This window comes from Lutra lutra, chromosome 2, assembly GCF_902655055.1.
Source record: "Lutra lutra chromosome 2, mLutLut1.2, whole genome shotgun sequence".
NCBI lineage: Eukaryota > Metazoa > Chordata > Mammalia > Carnivora > Mustelidae > Lutra > Lutra lutra.
This window is the reverse complement of record NC_062279.1, coordinates 162,694,425-162,709,079: the sequence shown is the minus strand read 5'-3', so window position 1 is coordinate 162,709,079 and position 14,655 is coordinate 162,694,425. Positions and strand designations below refer to the sequence as shown.

The following is a 14,655-nucleotide window of genomic DNA, read 5'->3' as shown; positions in this document are numbered from 1 at the left end:
ATACAAAATCCCTATATTCTTACTGCAAAGAAAAGATCTGCTAAGGATAGGAGTACCCTAGTCCAGACAAGATACTTTTAATTAGGAAGCTTATACTGAGTGAATTCATGAACTGCCAGGCAACAAAAAGGGATGCATATATTAAGACGACCTGTGGCCAATTGCACTTCCCCCACATTTTCCCCAAGTTCTGCAATCTACAGCTGCTTTATAAGCAATTAGGTTATAAACTCTTTGAGGCAAGGGGCACAATTCATACTGTGTATTTTATCTTCAGCACCCAGCACAGTATCTTCTAGAAATGAGATATAAATTGATGGAAATTTGAGGATTTATAATCAGGTCTTTTAAATAAGATATTAAAATACAACAGAGAACCAAAATAATGGTTGCCAGGGCAAGAGAGTAGGGAGGGGAACAGGCAAATGGGCAAAGGGGAGTGGGGGAAACAGGTTTCCAGTTATGGAATGAGTAAGTTATGGAGACAAAAGGCACAGTATAGGGAATACAGTCAGTGGTACTGAAGTAGTGCTCTACAGTGACAGGCATCACTATACTTGTGGGTGAGCACAGCATAATGTGAAGACCTATCCAATCAGCATGTTGGCCACCTGAAACTAATGTAACATTGTGTGTCAATGATATGCAAATAAAAAAATTAAAAAGTGAAAAAACATTAAGGTGTAAGATGCATTTACGAATAAGTAACTAACATGTAGGATAAGATGCTCTCAAAAACTCAGTGTTGAAATTAGAAATGGCCAATGAAGTCATACAGACATGAGTATGAATTCTATGTGACTCCAGGCAAATTACTGACACCATCTGAGTCTCTATTTTCATTTTTGAAAATGGAGATAAACAAGACCAACTTCACCAAGTTGTATAAAGCACACGTGAGTTAATGTCCTTAAAGTGCAAGAGTCCAGTATTTAGGACACAGCAGATGCTCCACAACTGCAGCTATTTTACGCTTTCAGAAGGGACAGCACCACTTTTAAGTATCAGCTTAAATCTAAGAAAATCTTTTTTTGGTGAGTATTAGGTAAGATTAACCAGGGCTTACGATTCCAAAAAAAAAGGGTGCATGGTCTGCTCTGTTGAGGAAGGACAAAGTGAAATTCTGGCCAACAAAAGTAGAAGGCATAAGAAGCTGTGACGAATCCATTAACACTCTCGGGCACGTATCGCCTAAAACATTTCTTTGATCTCAGAGGTTGTCATGTTCTTGGCCAGTTTTCCAAAATCCTTTCCTTTGCCTCTCATCACTTCAGCCTTTCAAGGGTCAAGTTTCATACACGTGGCCATCATCCAAGAGTGTACTTCTAACAGGCGTCAGGATGCTTGGGACACCATCTCTTCTCTGGCCTTAGAGTTCTGCAAGTCTGCCATAACTGATTATTTTAAGATACTAGGCTTTGTCTATCTAAAGAAAGTCTAAAATATGAACTGCCTGTCCCATTCAATAGGAATAACTTCATAAAGTAATGGTTTCATGGGCATTTGACATAGCTCAGAATGGTAAGCATGGTCAACAAAAATAAATCTTGAACTAGATAAGATATAAATAGTAAATATGACTCAGAAAATACACCGAATATTAACATGCTTTGCACTTACTAAATATTTTCTCTTCATTTCCTCACTGTCTCTGTTAATACTCAGCATTTATAGTTGTGTCACAGATCTCACCTCTGACTCAATTTGATATCATTCCAAAGTTTTACACTCCTTCATTTGGGATTACTTAGTACAGTTTATTGAATTCATTTCTGGAAATAATAATTTCCCTTGGTTATCCCCATTCTACACATAGTCAACAGGTAAAAGTAGGCATTAGGACAATGGTTACATTGTTTTCTAGCTGTTTCTGTCATTTTTCTGAATTAGAACTTCAGAATATGACCTTGTTACTTTATTTCAGTAATTAAAACTTCCCAAATACTGGAACACAACCATATTTAAAGATCAATCTAAAAATCATACTTTAAATACAATTTTCATTAGGTTTTTGATTTATGTCTCAAGTTACACATCAAATAAATTTTGGATTATGAGATGTTTTTAATTTATTTAATTCATAAAGATGACAAAGTACATTGCTATTTATAGACTTGACACTTGTAAGGGGATTTTTAAAAAGATCTTATTTATTTATTTGACAGAGATCACAAGCAGGCAGAGAGTCAGGCAGAGAGAGAGAGGGGGAAGCAGGCTTCCCGCCGAGCAGAGGGCCCGATGCAGGGCTCCATCCCAGGCCCCTGAGATCATGACCCAAGCCGAAGGCAGAGGCTCAACCCACTGAGCCACCCAGGTGCCCCAACACTTGTAAGAGGATTTAAAATGACATATTTTCACTATGTCTTCCAAGAGCCTTTCCTAATATTTGTTTTGAGGGTTATCCTGTGTACTACAGAATGTTTAACCGCATCCCTGGCCTCTGCTCCTGAGATACTGGTAAAACCCCTCTTTCTTCTGGCTCTGACAACCAAAAATGTCCACAGACATTGGCCAATGTCTCCTGGGGGATGGAAGGCGGGGCATGGAATTACCCTTGGTTGATAACCACTGATTGAGAGTCCCCAAACTCCTCTGCTTAATGTTCACTAGCAACTAATTATTTTCTCTCTTCTTGTAGGAAACAAATGGTATTAGCGAATTGTAGTGTCTGTTTACCAAAGTCTCAAAAATCTATGTGTATTTCTCTTGTTAAGTCTTGTCCCTTTGCTTCTATTTTTGTTCTCCATATTCTTCAATATTCACTCCCTCATTCATTTGCTCTCTCATTCAACGATGTCTACTGAGCAGTGAGTGACTTTATGATATGCACGATTCTTGGTGCTAGATATGTTGGTCCTCAAAAGGTCTGTGTTCTCTTGGAGTTTACATTAGAGTGCTACTTCTATTCCACACAGTAGGTAGGATGATTTCAGAATTGGAGAAGAGATATCACTGAGAATAGTAGAGTAGGGAACTCCAAAACTCTGTCCTTCTGTAAGGTGATGGCTAGAACTGTTAGATCAGCTTTTTTTGAGTTCTGGAATCAATAATAATAATAAACCTCACAATCAAGGAAATGCTTAATAAAAGAAAGAGCAGCTGAATTTTGGAAAGAGAGCACTGTGGTATTTTAATTTATCTATCATCACCCACTGTCCAGTTTGGTGGCAATTAGGAAGATATAGCTCCCCATGTTCCTGAGGCAGTTTGCTGGTCCCAGAGTGGACAATATGGATCTTGAATCAAAAACATGTGGTTGTGTATCCTGATCTGTCTAGTAGCTACCTGAGGGACTGGGCTGAAGTGGCCTACCCATCATCAAAAGCCTGTAAGTGCAATTATACTCGCTACAGCTCCCTGGGGCAGCAAGAACAGATGGGGCAAGCCATAGACAGACTGGCAACCCTGGGAAGGAAGAGGCTAGGGAAGGAAGAGGCTGGAAAAAGCTCCTCTCTATTCAGGGGAATCTAGAAAGGACCTAAGAAGCACTTCAGCTTTCACTTCTGCCAGACTCCTGTGCTCTGTGCAGGGAGGAAGTACAGGCTAAGGTGGAACCACAAATGGCCTGGCCTTGAAAGAATACCTCAACACAGAGCCAGGCTACAAAGCCTGGGGTAATTTTTTTTCTATTTGGTTTCAGATGTTTAAGGAAATCTCTATCAAATTATCAGCTCACCACTAAGCTAACGGAACAGAGACTTCAGTGGGCACTCCCTACAAAAAACACAATCCTGACAAAAGCAGTGTAGAAAAGTCAGCAAACAAATAACTAGTGCGCAACAAACAACAAGAGATTCTGGGGAGGGGAGACAATCCGATTCCTAGTTACCACACTATAATAGTCAAGAGATCTAGTTATCAACAAAAACGTTACCAGGTGTGCAAAGAAATAAGAAAGTATGGCCTAAGGGGATCAAGAGTACACTTAAATCATGACGAACACTGAGTAAGGTATGGAAGTGCTGAACCACCATATTGTACACCTGAACTAATACAACACTGTATGTTAACTAACTGGAATTAAAATTTTTTTTTTTTGGTTTTGTTGGATTTTATTTTATTTTATTTTTTTTCAGCATAACAGTATTCATTGGAATTAAAAATTTTTAAAAAAGGATAGCTCATTCATAGGAAACAAGGAATTAACAGAAATAGTCTCTGAGGAATCAGCCCAGACACTGGACTCACCAGACAAAATTTTCGATCAATTGTCTCCCTAGCTGACCTGGTCCCTAAGTCTCCTACCTCACCTTGTACCAGGTTACGTTTTGCTCACTGTCACCAGTCCCACGGGCCATCTTGTTCTTCAAAGCATCGGGTACATGTCTGTCGTAGGCCCTTCACCAGGCTGTATATTCCTTCTGGAATGTTCTGCCTCTTTGCACAGCCCACTCTGCATATTCTGGTCACTGTTCATATTCTACCTCCTCAGAAGTACTTTTCTGATCACCTGACCTAAAATAGTCATGCCCCCCACTATCAATTTTTGTTCCCCTTTATTGTTCATGTCCTCTCTGAAATTATTTTCATTAGCTATTTATTTACTTATTTATTGTTTGTCTCCCTCAATAGAATGTAAGCTCCTTGATAGCAGGTGCTTCAGGTTATTACTGCAGCTCACCCAGCTAGAATAGAAGAGAAAGCCAGAGCAGGACTAAAGTATTAAATGAATAAAGTTACATAAAGTGAACAAAAACTAAAAACAATAAGTTTATGTAATTCCTGTGAAGAGTCTCCTCAGCTCAGAAATTATGCTCACCAGTTGTTTAGTGAATCTACTACAGAAAAGCCTGTCCACTAACAAGGCCTCAAATGAGGTGAGAGGGTAATGTCCAATGCCACTATGGCCTGTCATTTCAACCCTACGAAAGGTGATACGGGGAGGGAGGTGCCCCTGGGTAAGCACCTGCCTGATCAGGGACGGAGAGCGTGTCAGTGGGCTGTAGGTCAGCCTCTCTGTGTGGACCCTGAGACCAAGAAAGCCAGGCCAATTCTGATGGCAGTGGTGGTAGAGGTGTCTTTAAGATTTTATATTTTTAATTTTCTAGATTTTATCTATTTATTATTTGAGAGAGAGAGAACATGCAGAGAGGAGAGGCAGAGCGAGGGGAAGAAGCAGGCTCTCTGCTGAGGAGGGAGTCTGATTCGGGGTTCGATCCCAGGACCCCGAGATCACGACTTGAGCCAAAGGCGGACACTTAACCAACTGAGCCAACCAGGCACCCCAGAAGTAACCTTAAGATTTTAAAGTATTCCTATCTTTGGCAGAAGAGAGTGAGTAATATAAAATGTTGCTTTGTATTGCCTTGAGTAAAGAATAAAGGGACAGCACACTAACTACTCTTTGTCTCTTCTTATTCTGCAACTTCAGACTCATTGCCCAGAGAGGAGAGTTCTCTTTGATTCTGGTAACATTCTAAAATAACCTGAAAGAAGAAATAATTCTGAATAATTAAGTTTACGGAAAGCTGTAGGTTTACCCTATTTAGCAACAAACTATTTTTATTCTGAATGAATATCTTCCTAGAACCTATTATATACATCTAATTTTTCAATATATTTCAATATATTAGCCCCTTCCTTTTCTTCTGAAAGACACTCTAGCGTACACAGTAACATTTCCCGAGGCAAAAGGGCATGGTGATGGAGAACACTGCAGTCAAAGAGCTTTGGGTTCAAAGTCTGGCTTTGAACCTCACCAGCTGACAAGTTGACATGCTTTGCCTCAGCTTCTTTATCTACAAATAGTGATAATATTAATACATGCATCCAAAGGTACCTGCTCCGTAAGCATTCAGTGAATGAACATAAGCAATGTGCTTAGCACCCTGCCTGGTACACAGTGCTGCTTGGAGAACACTGGCAGCTGCCGCTGTGGCTACTCTTAACTGTTATTACAGCAATATTTTTCCTTGGTGTCTTGAGTTCCTAATAAAAGTCTTAAATTATGATAGTATGCTACACCCCAGTGAGACCTTTTAAAAAGCTTTTACATAAAATGGTCCCAGCCTGATTTTCTGTAGTGCTCTTATGTGCTGGTTTATCGTTTTTCTATTTTCCTTTGTGAAGCCTCTGATTTTCATTTCTACTGTTGCTAGTCATCTTTCCTATCTTTATCGGCCCCTTTCTATGCTTCTAGTTTTGCAGGGCACCATAAATACTGGTAAACCAAGCTTGTTAGGCATGTGTGTGAAGTAAAAGCTAATATATATTTTTTAAGATTTATTTATTTATTTGAGGGAGTACAAGTATAAGCGAGTGAGGGAAGGTGGGGGAAGAGGGAGAGAAACCCCAGCTCAGACCTCAATACAGGGCTCAATCTCACAACCCTGAGATCATGACCTGAGCTGAAACTGAGAGTTGGACACTTAACTGACTATGTTCTAAACTAAGTTGAAAAGCTTTCCTAGGAATGGAGAGAGGAAGAACTTGACTCCATGGACACTTCTTTGGGCTCTTCAGAGGTATTTTTTCCTTTGATTTCCTGATTCTTGGATAAACATAAAAAGTTGTCTGAAAATTAGGTTTCTGAGGAGTTAGAGGTATAACATAAATAAAGGTTAAAGTTAAAAATCCTCTAATTTATTTCAGTTAAATACTCATTAAACCCCTGTGATGACTAGATGCTAGGGGAACAAAAATTAATATGGCCTTATACCTCAAGGGTCTTGCAATCTAGAAAGGAAGATAAAGCATAAAAAATAATGTCAAGATAATATAATAAGAGTTATGAAAGATTTTTACACTGGATACTATGGGAGCCTAAAGAAAGGGTCCTTAACCTAACCTGGGGATGTGGGGAAAGCTTCTGGAAAAGGATTGTGCCTGAGGTGAGCCCTGAGAGCAGGTAAAAAAAAGGCTTCTCCATACTGAGAACAGAGAGGTAATGAGGCAGGAAGCAGCATGGTGCTCTGACAGAGTTCACAGGGCTCTGTGTGTGTGTGTGTGTGTGTGTAGCTAATCATTTGATATTGCTATCATAAAAGAAAAGTGAGATAGGAAAAGGGGAGATACAAAGCTAGGAGTCAGACTGAGTAGAGGCCTGAGTCAAAAGAAGTCCTTGAATGCCAGGCTGCGAGGCTTGGACATTACTTATAAAGAGATGGTAAGCCTGAAGAAAACTTTAAGGAGAAAAATGGCAATTCTGAGATTTTCCTTTTAGATGTAAAACTCAGACAGCACTGTGAACAGTAAAGCAAAGCTAGAAAAGGCTGGAAAAAGACAGACCAGTGAGGTGTCTATTACAATTAATAAGCTAGAGATGGTAAAGCCTGGTTGAGGACAAAGCAGCAGTTATGGTGAAGAAGAGAGAAGGGAGAGGTCCCAGACGCATTTTAAAGATGAAATGGGATGGCTCTGGTGACTTATTAGATGAGGGGATGCAAGACTGAGAGGAGTGAAGGATGACTACCTGGCATTTGGCCTTGAAGGACTGGTTAGATGAGAGTACAACGAACTGAGAGAGAAAAAGCACAGTTTTGTTTTGTTCTTAATTTCATCTTGTTTTTGCCTCTTTTTTTTTTTTTTTTTTTTTTGGAATAGTGGGTAGAGGAAGATAAATGAATGAGTTCGTGTTGAGATATGTTAAGCTTGAGTTAATTATTTTAGAGGTCAGAATTAAAGATGTAAATTTCAGAGTAATGAACAGACAGAACCAAGAAAGTAGGTAAAAAAGCCTGAAGAAAACGTGTGAAAAGAAGGGCAGCAGAATCGGGGTGTGATGGGCCATGGGAAAACACTGGTACTTCAATTAAGAGGGGCAGAAGAGGATGGCTGGTGGAAGAACCTGAGAGGTCACACTGACAGGTGCGTGGAGAGATCAGTGCTGTGAATGCCAAGTATGACTTTCACATGGAGAGGTTGACAAAGAAGCGAAATACACCAGTAGCAACTGCATTTTTTGAGCACCGGCTACTTATTAGTCACTGTGCCCTTTTTATAGATCGTGTCTCTTCTAATCCATGTGCTATCGATGATGCATCTGAAGCTTGGCAAAGTCATATAACTTACCCAAGGTCACAGGGTGAGCTGGCAGAACTGGGATCTGAACCCATATCTGTTGGATTGTAAAGTCCATGTTCTTAACTCTACTGGGGTGGACTTCTTCAGGATGCAACTTAAAATTATCAGAAAGAGGAATGTTCTATATTGCTTTTCCGAAAAGCAGATCTTAAGAAATGTCCAATAATCTCAAAGGAATACTTAATATCTAATGAGGTCATTAAACATTTGATCAGTTTATACAGTCAAAATAGATTATCTTGGTGATATATTTCTTCAAAAATTTTTAAAGATTTTATTATTTGACAGAAAGAGAGTGTGTGAGAGAGCATAGGCAGGGGAGGGGCAGAGGGAGAGGCAGAAGCAGGCCCCCACTGAGCAGAGAGCTTGAGGTAGGTTTTGATCCCAGGACCCTGAGATCATGACTTGGAGTAGAAGGCAGATGCTTAACTAACTGAGCCACCCAGGTGCCCCTTCAAAATCTTTTTATTTCATAAATACCACACTTGTAAAATTATGAGAATAACAAAGTTTAACACCAGGCAATGCACTTAACTGATTTGAGCACTGTTGCAGGGAAATCAAAAGGAAGGCCCTGGGCCTGGGTGCCTCAGTTGGTGAAACATCTGTCTTCGGCTCAGGTCATGATCCTGGAGTCCTAGGATCAAGCCTACATAGGGCTCTCTGCTCAGGGGGGAGTCTGTTTCTTCCTCTGCCTGCCACCCCCACTGCTTGTGCTCTCTGTGTCAAATAAGTAAATGAAATCTTAAAAAACAACAACAACAACAAAAAAACAAACAAACAAAAAGGAAGGCCCTGGATGGACCCAGGCAGTGTCCTGCAGAAGAAAATGAAGCACCCTAGACCTAAGTCTGATCAGTTTTCTCACAAACATCATTACTGGTTTCAAGGATAGCCAGAGAGGGTGTGCACAGGTTAGCACAAACCTACCACAAACATGGGAAAATTCGCTAAAATAGATATTCTTTTTTTTCTTTTCCTTCTTTTCTAAAATAGATATTCTATAAAAGGTTTACTTTAGATAATAAATTATCCATCTCAACATAGACAAGGTCACATTTGTTACAAAAGTTGCAATTTTCCTATTTCCCACTAGAGGAAGCAATGGTATTACTCTTACCATTTGGTGGATAAAAGACTGCATATTCTTCTAGTCCTAGTTTTCCTGTAAGAAAAACCATAGAAGGTTTCAATATGATTAAAATAAATCTTTAAAAAACAACTAATTTTGTGGATGTACTCATAATGGTGTTTTGAAAACTACTAGAGTACCAGCTCCTTTGACTTCGTTTCAGGATATGGAATTAATTTGAAAATCTACCAGCTAATCTTTTGATATTAGCAAATCTTTTCCTCAAAGTCAACAGTATAAACTTAAGTATAAGCAACTGATACAAAGTAATTAAAAGAACAAAAGCTTTCAACTTCCTTAAGAACTTAAGAAGAGAAGCGTCCATTTAGAAGCATAGACTTGTTTTGCTAACTATAAATAATTCTAATCTATTCATTAAAGTAAGTCCTAAGCCTCACAATGCCTCATTAGCTTACATGCCTTTGGAATGTGCTGAAGAGTTAAAAATTAAATGTCTTAAACCATATAGTGGTAATATTTTCTGAATCCTAAAACAGTTTATGTAGTCCAAGAATGAGGCTAAATATTGGGAATCAGGATTGTTTCAGAAAATTAAAGTAATTTCACCATAATCAAACATTTAAAAGTAGTTTTAAAAACTAGCTTTCCCTCAACTCTCAAGGTTCTGAGTTTTTTCCTGCTTTCCACTGAGGATGTTAAAGTAGCTTTTATCTTGACAGTTTTTTTTCCCTCCCCCCTAATACCTTTGAGTCTATTGACTAGTCTCATGCATTCTTGCACTTGGCTTTAAGGTAAGTTTTTAGTGGCAAAAAATTTATTTATTTATTTATTTTTTTTTTTTTGAGAGTGGTGACAGAGAGGAGAAAAGAATAAGGAGTATGAGCAATTTAGGTTAGGGTGGAGATAACAAAGATAACAAAGACTGAGCTTGTGAGTAAGGAAAGATTGGAATAATGAAAAGTGGATGTGTGTGAGAGAGAGGGAGAGATATGGATGGTACAGAGCGCCAGCTGGATATTAAATATAGGGCTAGGTGAAAACCCTTGTAAATTTCTCAGTGGTAAGAGACTGGGAGCATCTGTTGTTCTACTAGAGTGACTCTGGTGGACTTCTGGATGAGGACTGGTCACCAGAAAGACCAAGTAATTATTAGAACCTTGGAATTTTCAGCCCCGTCTGCCATTTTCCAGAGAGGGAGACAAGTGCTGGAAATGAGGTCAATAACTGCTCATGCCTACCCCAGGAAGCCACCATAAAATCCCAGTAATAAGGCATTTCAGAGAGGTTCCAGGTAGGCAGACACACAATCACTGGGAGGATGACACACCACCCTGCCCACAGGAGCAGAAGCGCTGACGCTCAGGACACTCCCAGACCTCGTCCTATGTATGTCTTCATCTGGCTGTTCATCTGTGTCCTTTATCATGCCTTTTTAAAAACTGGCGAATGTACATGTTTCCCTTGGTTCTGTGAGCCCCTCTAGAAAATTAATTGAATTCAAAAAGCAAGTTGTTGAAACACCCCCCGCCCCCAATCTACAGCCAACTGGTCAGAAGGACAGCAGGTTATGTAGACCTGTCCTAGGGCAGGGACTATAGGAATCAGGTTAGACAGACTTGGGAGATACAGATTCTTTCTTTATGGGAACAGCAGAACCATCATACACAATGGGGTTATAAGCGCTCAGTATTGGTGTTCACCACTTAATAAAAAGGAGAAATTGGTAAAAGCTTCCAGCTGAAATCAGATCTGTTGTCAGGTGACAGCAAGATATTGAAATAGCAATATCTTGTAGGCAGCTAGTGATAAAGAAGAGCAGAAAGCCTTCAAATAGAAATTAGAGAGCTAAGAGCATATAATTACATCAAATTTTAAGGGTGGTAGACCATTCCAAGGGAAGGAATAAAGAAGGGAAAAAAGGAAGTAGAAAAAGCAAATTTGTGTGATAAACTCATAATTAGGAGGGAAAAGAAAAGTCAACAGATATGACAAAAACAGCAACGGAGGAGAAAGAGGCAGGAAAAATAAAAGAGGCAACTCTAAGTGCTGCTTCTGGGAACCACTTGCTTGTGATTATGATGAGTTGCTTGCACCCTGATTTGAGTAGGAGTGAAAGCACGGTTACAATAATCTGAGAGAAATCTTAAGTACTTTACAATAAAAAGTTCAACAACACCAACAAATGCTATAAAATGTAACAGGCTTGGTATGACTTTGTAAGTCTTAAAGAATACTCCCTTAATGTAAATAAAATTTTACCTCTTATGTATACAACAACATCAATAAATGCTATAAAATGTAACAGTCTTGGTATGATTTTGTAAGTCTTAGAGAATACTCCCTTTATGTAACTAAAATTTTACCTCTTATGTATGATTTCGGTGGTGAAGCACTGTTGTACGCAAAATGACCCAACACAGATGTGTCCCGGGAAAAACAAAGTAATACCTGGGTACAATAGTGTAAGAAGCAAACAATTAAGCACTGTTTTATAACAGGTAATTTATTGCTATTTCCCGCTTAGGAGGAACAGGGTGGAATCTATGCAGTTCAGTGTGGTGTCTGGAAATGGGAGGAGCGCCGTCTATTGGTAAACCTATGCTAAGTGTTTTAGTGGATGCTAATGTGATTTTTCACTCAAAGTTGACCCAAAGATTTCTCACTGTTAGCCACATAAACCTTGAACAATAGCAGATAATGTATGGTACTAAATTACCATTTGATTCTTTTATTGTTTCCTATCTGGAAATGAGAAACAGCTGGGAGAAATTTAACCCAGTAACAAATGTGTAGCGGGGACCCTAGTTTAACTAGAGTAGCACGGAGTCGTTTGGGAAGTGCAGGAAACTGGACCTAGAGTCTTCACAGGAATGCAGCAGCTGGCAGTTGGGCATGTCAGGGTAGGATGGAAGGCAACCCATGGCATCTAGAAGGGAAGGCAGCTGGAGAACAAGTGGCAGCCCAATACAGGTTAGTAGCTGGTTGTTCTGCCCAGCAGGTGGAGTGTGGTATCTGCCTGGAGATGAAAATAGGAAGGGCAGAAAGTCAGAATCAAGGATATCCTTAGGAGGAACTGGCTTGCTGACATCAGCTTAGAACCTGGGGGCAAAAGGTTGATCCCAAGGTGAACAGTGACAGGAAATCTGGGTCCTGGTATTGGAACACCTGGGATTCAAAAGATATTACTGAGAAAATAATTGGAAATGACAGGAAAAAGGCAGAAGTCCAGTTAATAGAATAGGGGCACAAGGTCAGGGTTGGACTAGCCGCAGGAGCCAAAAGAGAAACTGTAGCTCCAAGGCATATGAACGGGCCCAGCTTTAGGAAAAAAATAGATAAGGAGATTGTACATCAGTGAGGCCCGATGGTGAAATGTATACCAACCACTGCCACTGATTTATTTTTATTGCAGTTTAAAAGATTATACAAGGAATACATGGTTATGGTAAAAATTAGAAGTACAGATCATCAAATACCCCTAAGCCCAGCTGTGTTAACATTCTGATGTATATCCTTTCAGACTGCTCTTATATGTACATCCATTTTTCAAGAATTATGTATGCTATTCTAGAATCCATTTTTCTCAATAATATAAATATTCTCTGCTCATATTTTTAATGTTGCAGAAAATGTGTCACTATATGGATAAACAATAGTTTATTTAACCTGTCTTTTATTGTTGAACATTTAATTATTTCCACTTTTCCGCAGCTGTAACAATGCTGCAATAAACCTCCCTATAGTTAAATATTTATGTACAGCTTTACTTAAATTCCTAAAACTGGACTAGCTGTCTGGTGAAAGCAATGGGCATTTTATTTTATTATTATTATTTTTTAAAGATTTATTTATTTATTTATTTATTTATTTGACAGACAGAGATCACAAGTAGGCAGAGAGGCAGGCAGAGAGAGAAGGGGAAGCAGGCTCCCCGCCGAGCAGAGAGCCTGATGTGGGGCTCGATCCAAGGACCCTGGGATCGTGACCTGAGCCAAAGGCAGAGGCTTTAACCCACTGAGCCACCCAGGCACCCCGCAATGGGCATTTTAAATCTAAACCTTTTGATACACATTGCCAAACTGTCCTCTAGATAGAGTTTGCTTTGTTTTTGTTTTTAATAATTACAGTGATAACATAGTGTATCTTTTCTATTATTCTCATCAAAACAGGTTATCAGGATCTTATAAGTAAAAATAGCATTTTACTTTAATTACTAATAAAGTTGAACACTTTTCCACTTGCATTTCTTTTGCTATTTTCCAGCTCGTCATCTTAGTCCATTTTAAAATTGATGTCTTTAAAATTATTCCTTTAAATTTTTTTTATATGAAGAATTCTAGCCTTTGATCTAATAATATGTTATGAATGGCTTTGCTCAAACAATTTGTTATTTCTGACACAGAGATGTTATTTTTCAAATGCTGAAATCTACCAACACTTCCTTTCATGCTTAGAAAGCTCCTTCCTACATTTAAAATATTATTTTAAAATATAAAATAAAATCTTTATATATTCACCTAGATTATGAAAGTTTTTAGTGTTTTCACCAAATATTTCTGGTTCTTCCCCTTTGGGAATATATATGTCAGCTTGTCTTTTCTGGCCACTTTGGGGTTAAATGTTGCCATGTGATTTGCTCTCTAGTCAATGAAACAGATATGTGTTTTTCGAAAATTTCTAAATGGAAGTTTCAAGAACTAGAGCAATAACCATATTTCCTCTTTCCCTCTTCACAGCAACCATGGTTACAGTAACAGTGGTTACTCCATCAGCCTAGGTTCTGGAGTGAAGATGACACAAAACTAAGTCCCATCCTATCAGGTGGACATGACCATGAGCAAGAAATAACCTGTGTTGTTTTAAGCCACTGAGATTTTGGATTTGTGCGCTATTGCAGTATAATCTAGTGCATCCTGACTAAAACAGGAAATTCTGTCTAGCATTTTTTTTAGTAGCTTAAAACAACAAAAATGTATTCTCTCACAGTCCTAGAGACCAGAGATCCAAAATCAAGGTATTGGTAGGGCCACACTCCCTCTGAAGCTACTGGGGGAAAATCCTCTCTTGTCTCTTTTGTCCAGTTTCTGGTGTCTCCAGGTGTTCCTTGGCTTGAAACTGTACAACTCTAACCTCTGCTTCTGAATTCACACATTCTTCTCTTCTTTCTCCTCTAGGTCTCTCTTTTTTGTTGAAGTATAGTTGACATACAATGTTATATTAGTTTCAGGTGTACAACATGGTGATTTCACAATTCCATACATTATGCAATATTCACCTCGTTAAGTGTACTTACCTTCTATCAGCACACAAAGTTATTATAATACTTTTGACTATAATCCTTATGCTCTACTTTTAATCCCTATGACTTATTTATTATACAAGTGGAGGTTTTCACCTATTTTGCCTATCCTCCCACCTCTCTCTCGTCTGGCAACCACCAGTTTGTTCTCTGTATTTATAACTCTGTTTTTGTTTTTTGTTCATTCATTTGTTTTGTTTTCTTAGGTTCCACATATAAGTGAAATCACATCGTTTTTGTC

General features: G+C 38.9%; 1 protein-coding gene across 7 annotated transcripts in view; it reads right to left on the bottom strand.

The window, feature by feature from the left end:
- Positions 1-14,655, bottom strand: part of TBC1D19 (TBC1 domain family member 19) — a 156,902-nt gene that overhangs the window by 22,212 nt on the left and 120,035 nt on the right. For all 7 annotated transcript variants that reach the window (XM_047719058.1, XM_047719057.1, XM_047719062.1 and 4 more), the window contains 2 exons: positions 11,479-11,563; positions 9,143-9,187 (listed from right to left, as the gene is read on the bottom strand). In XM_047719058.1, coding sequence (XP_047575014.1) covers positions 9,143-9,187; positions 11,479-11,563 — 130 coding nt within the window. The remainder of the gene's footprint in view (positions 1-9,142; positions 9,188-11,478; positions 11,564-14,655) is intronic.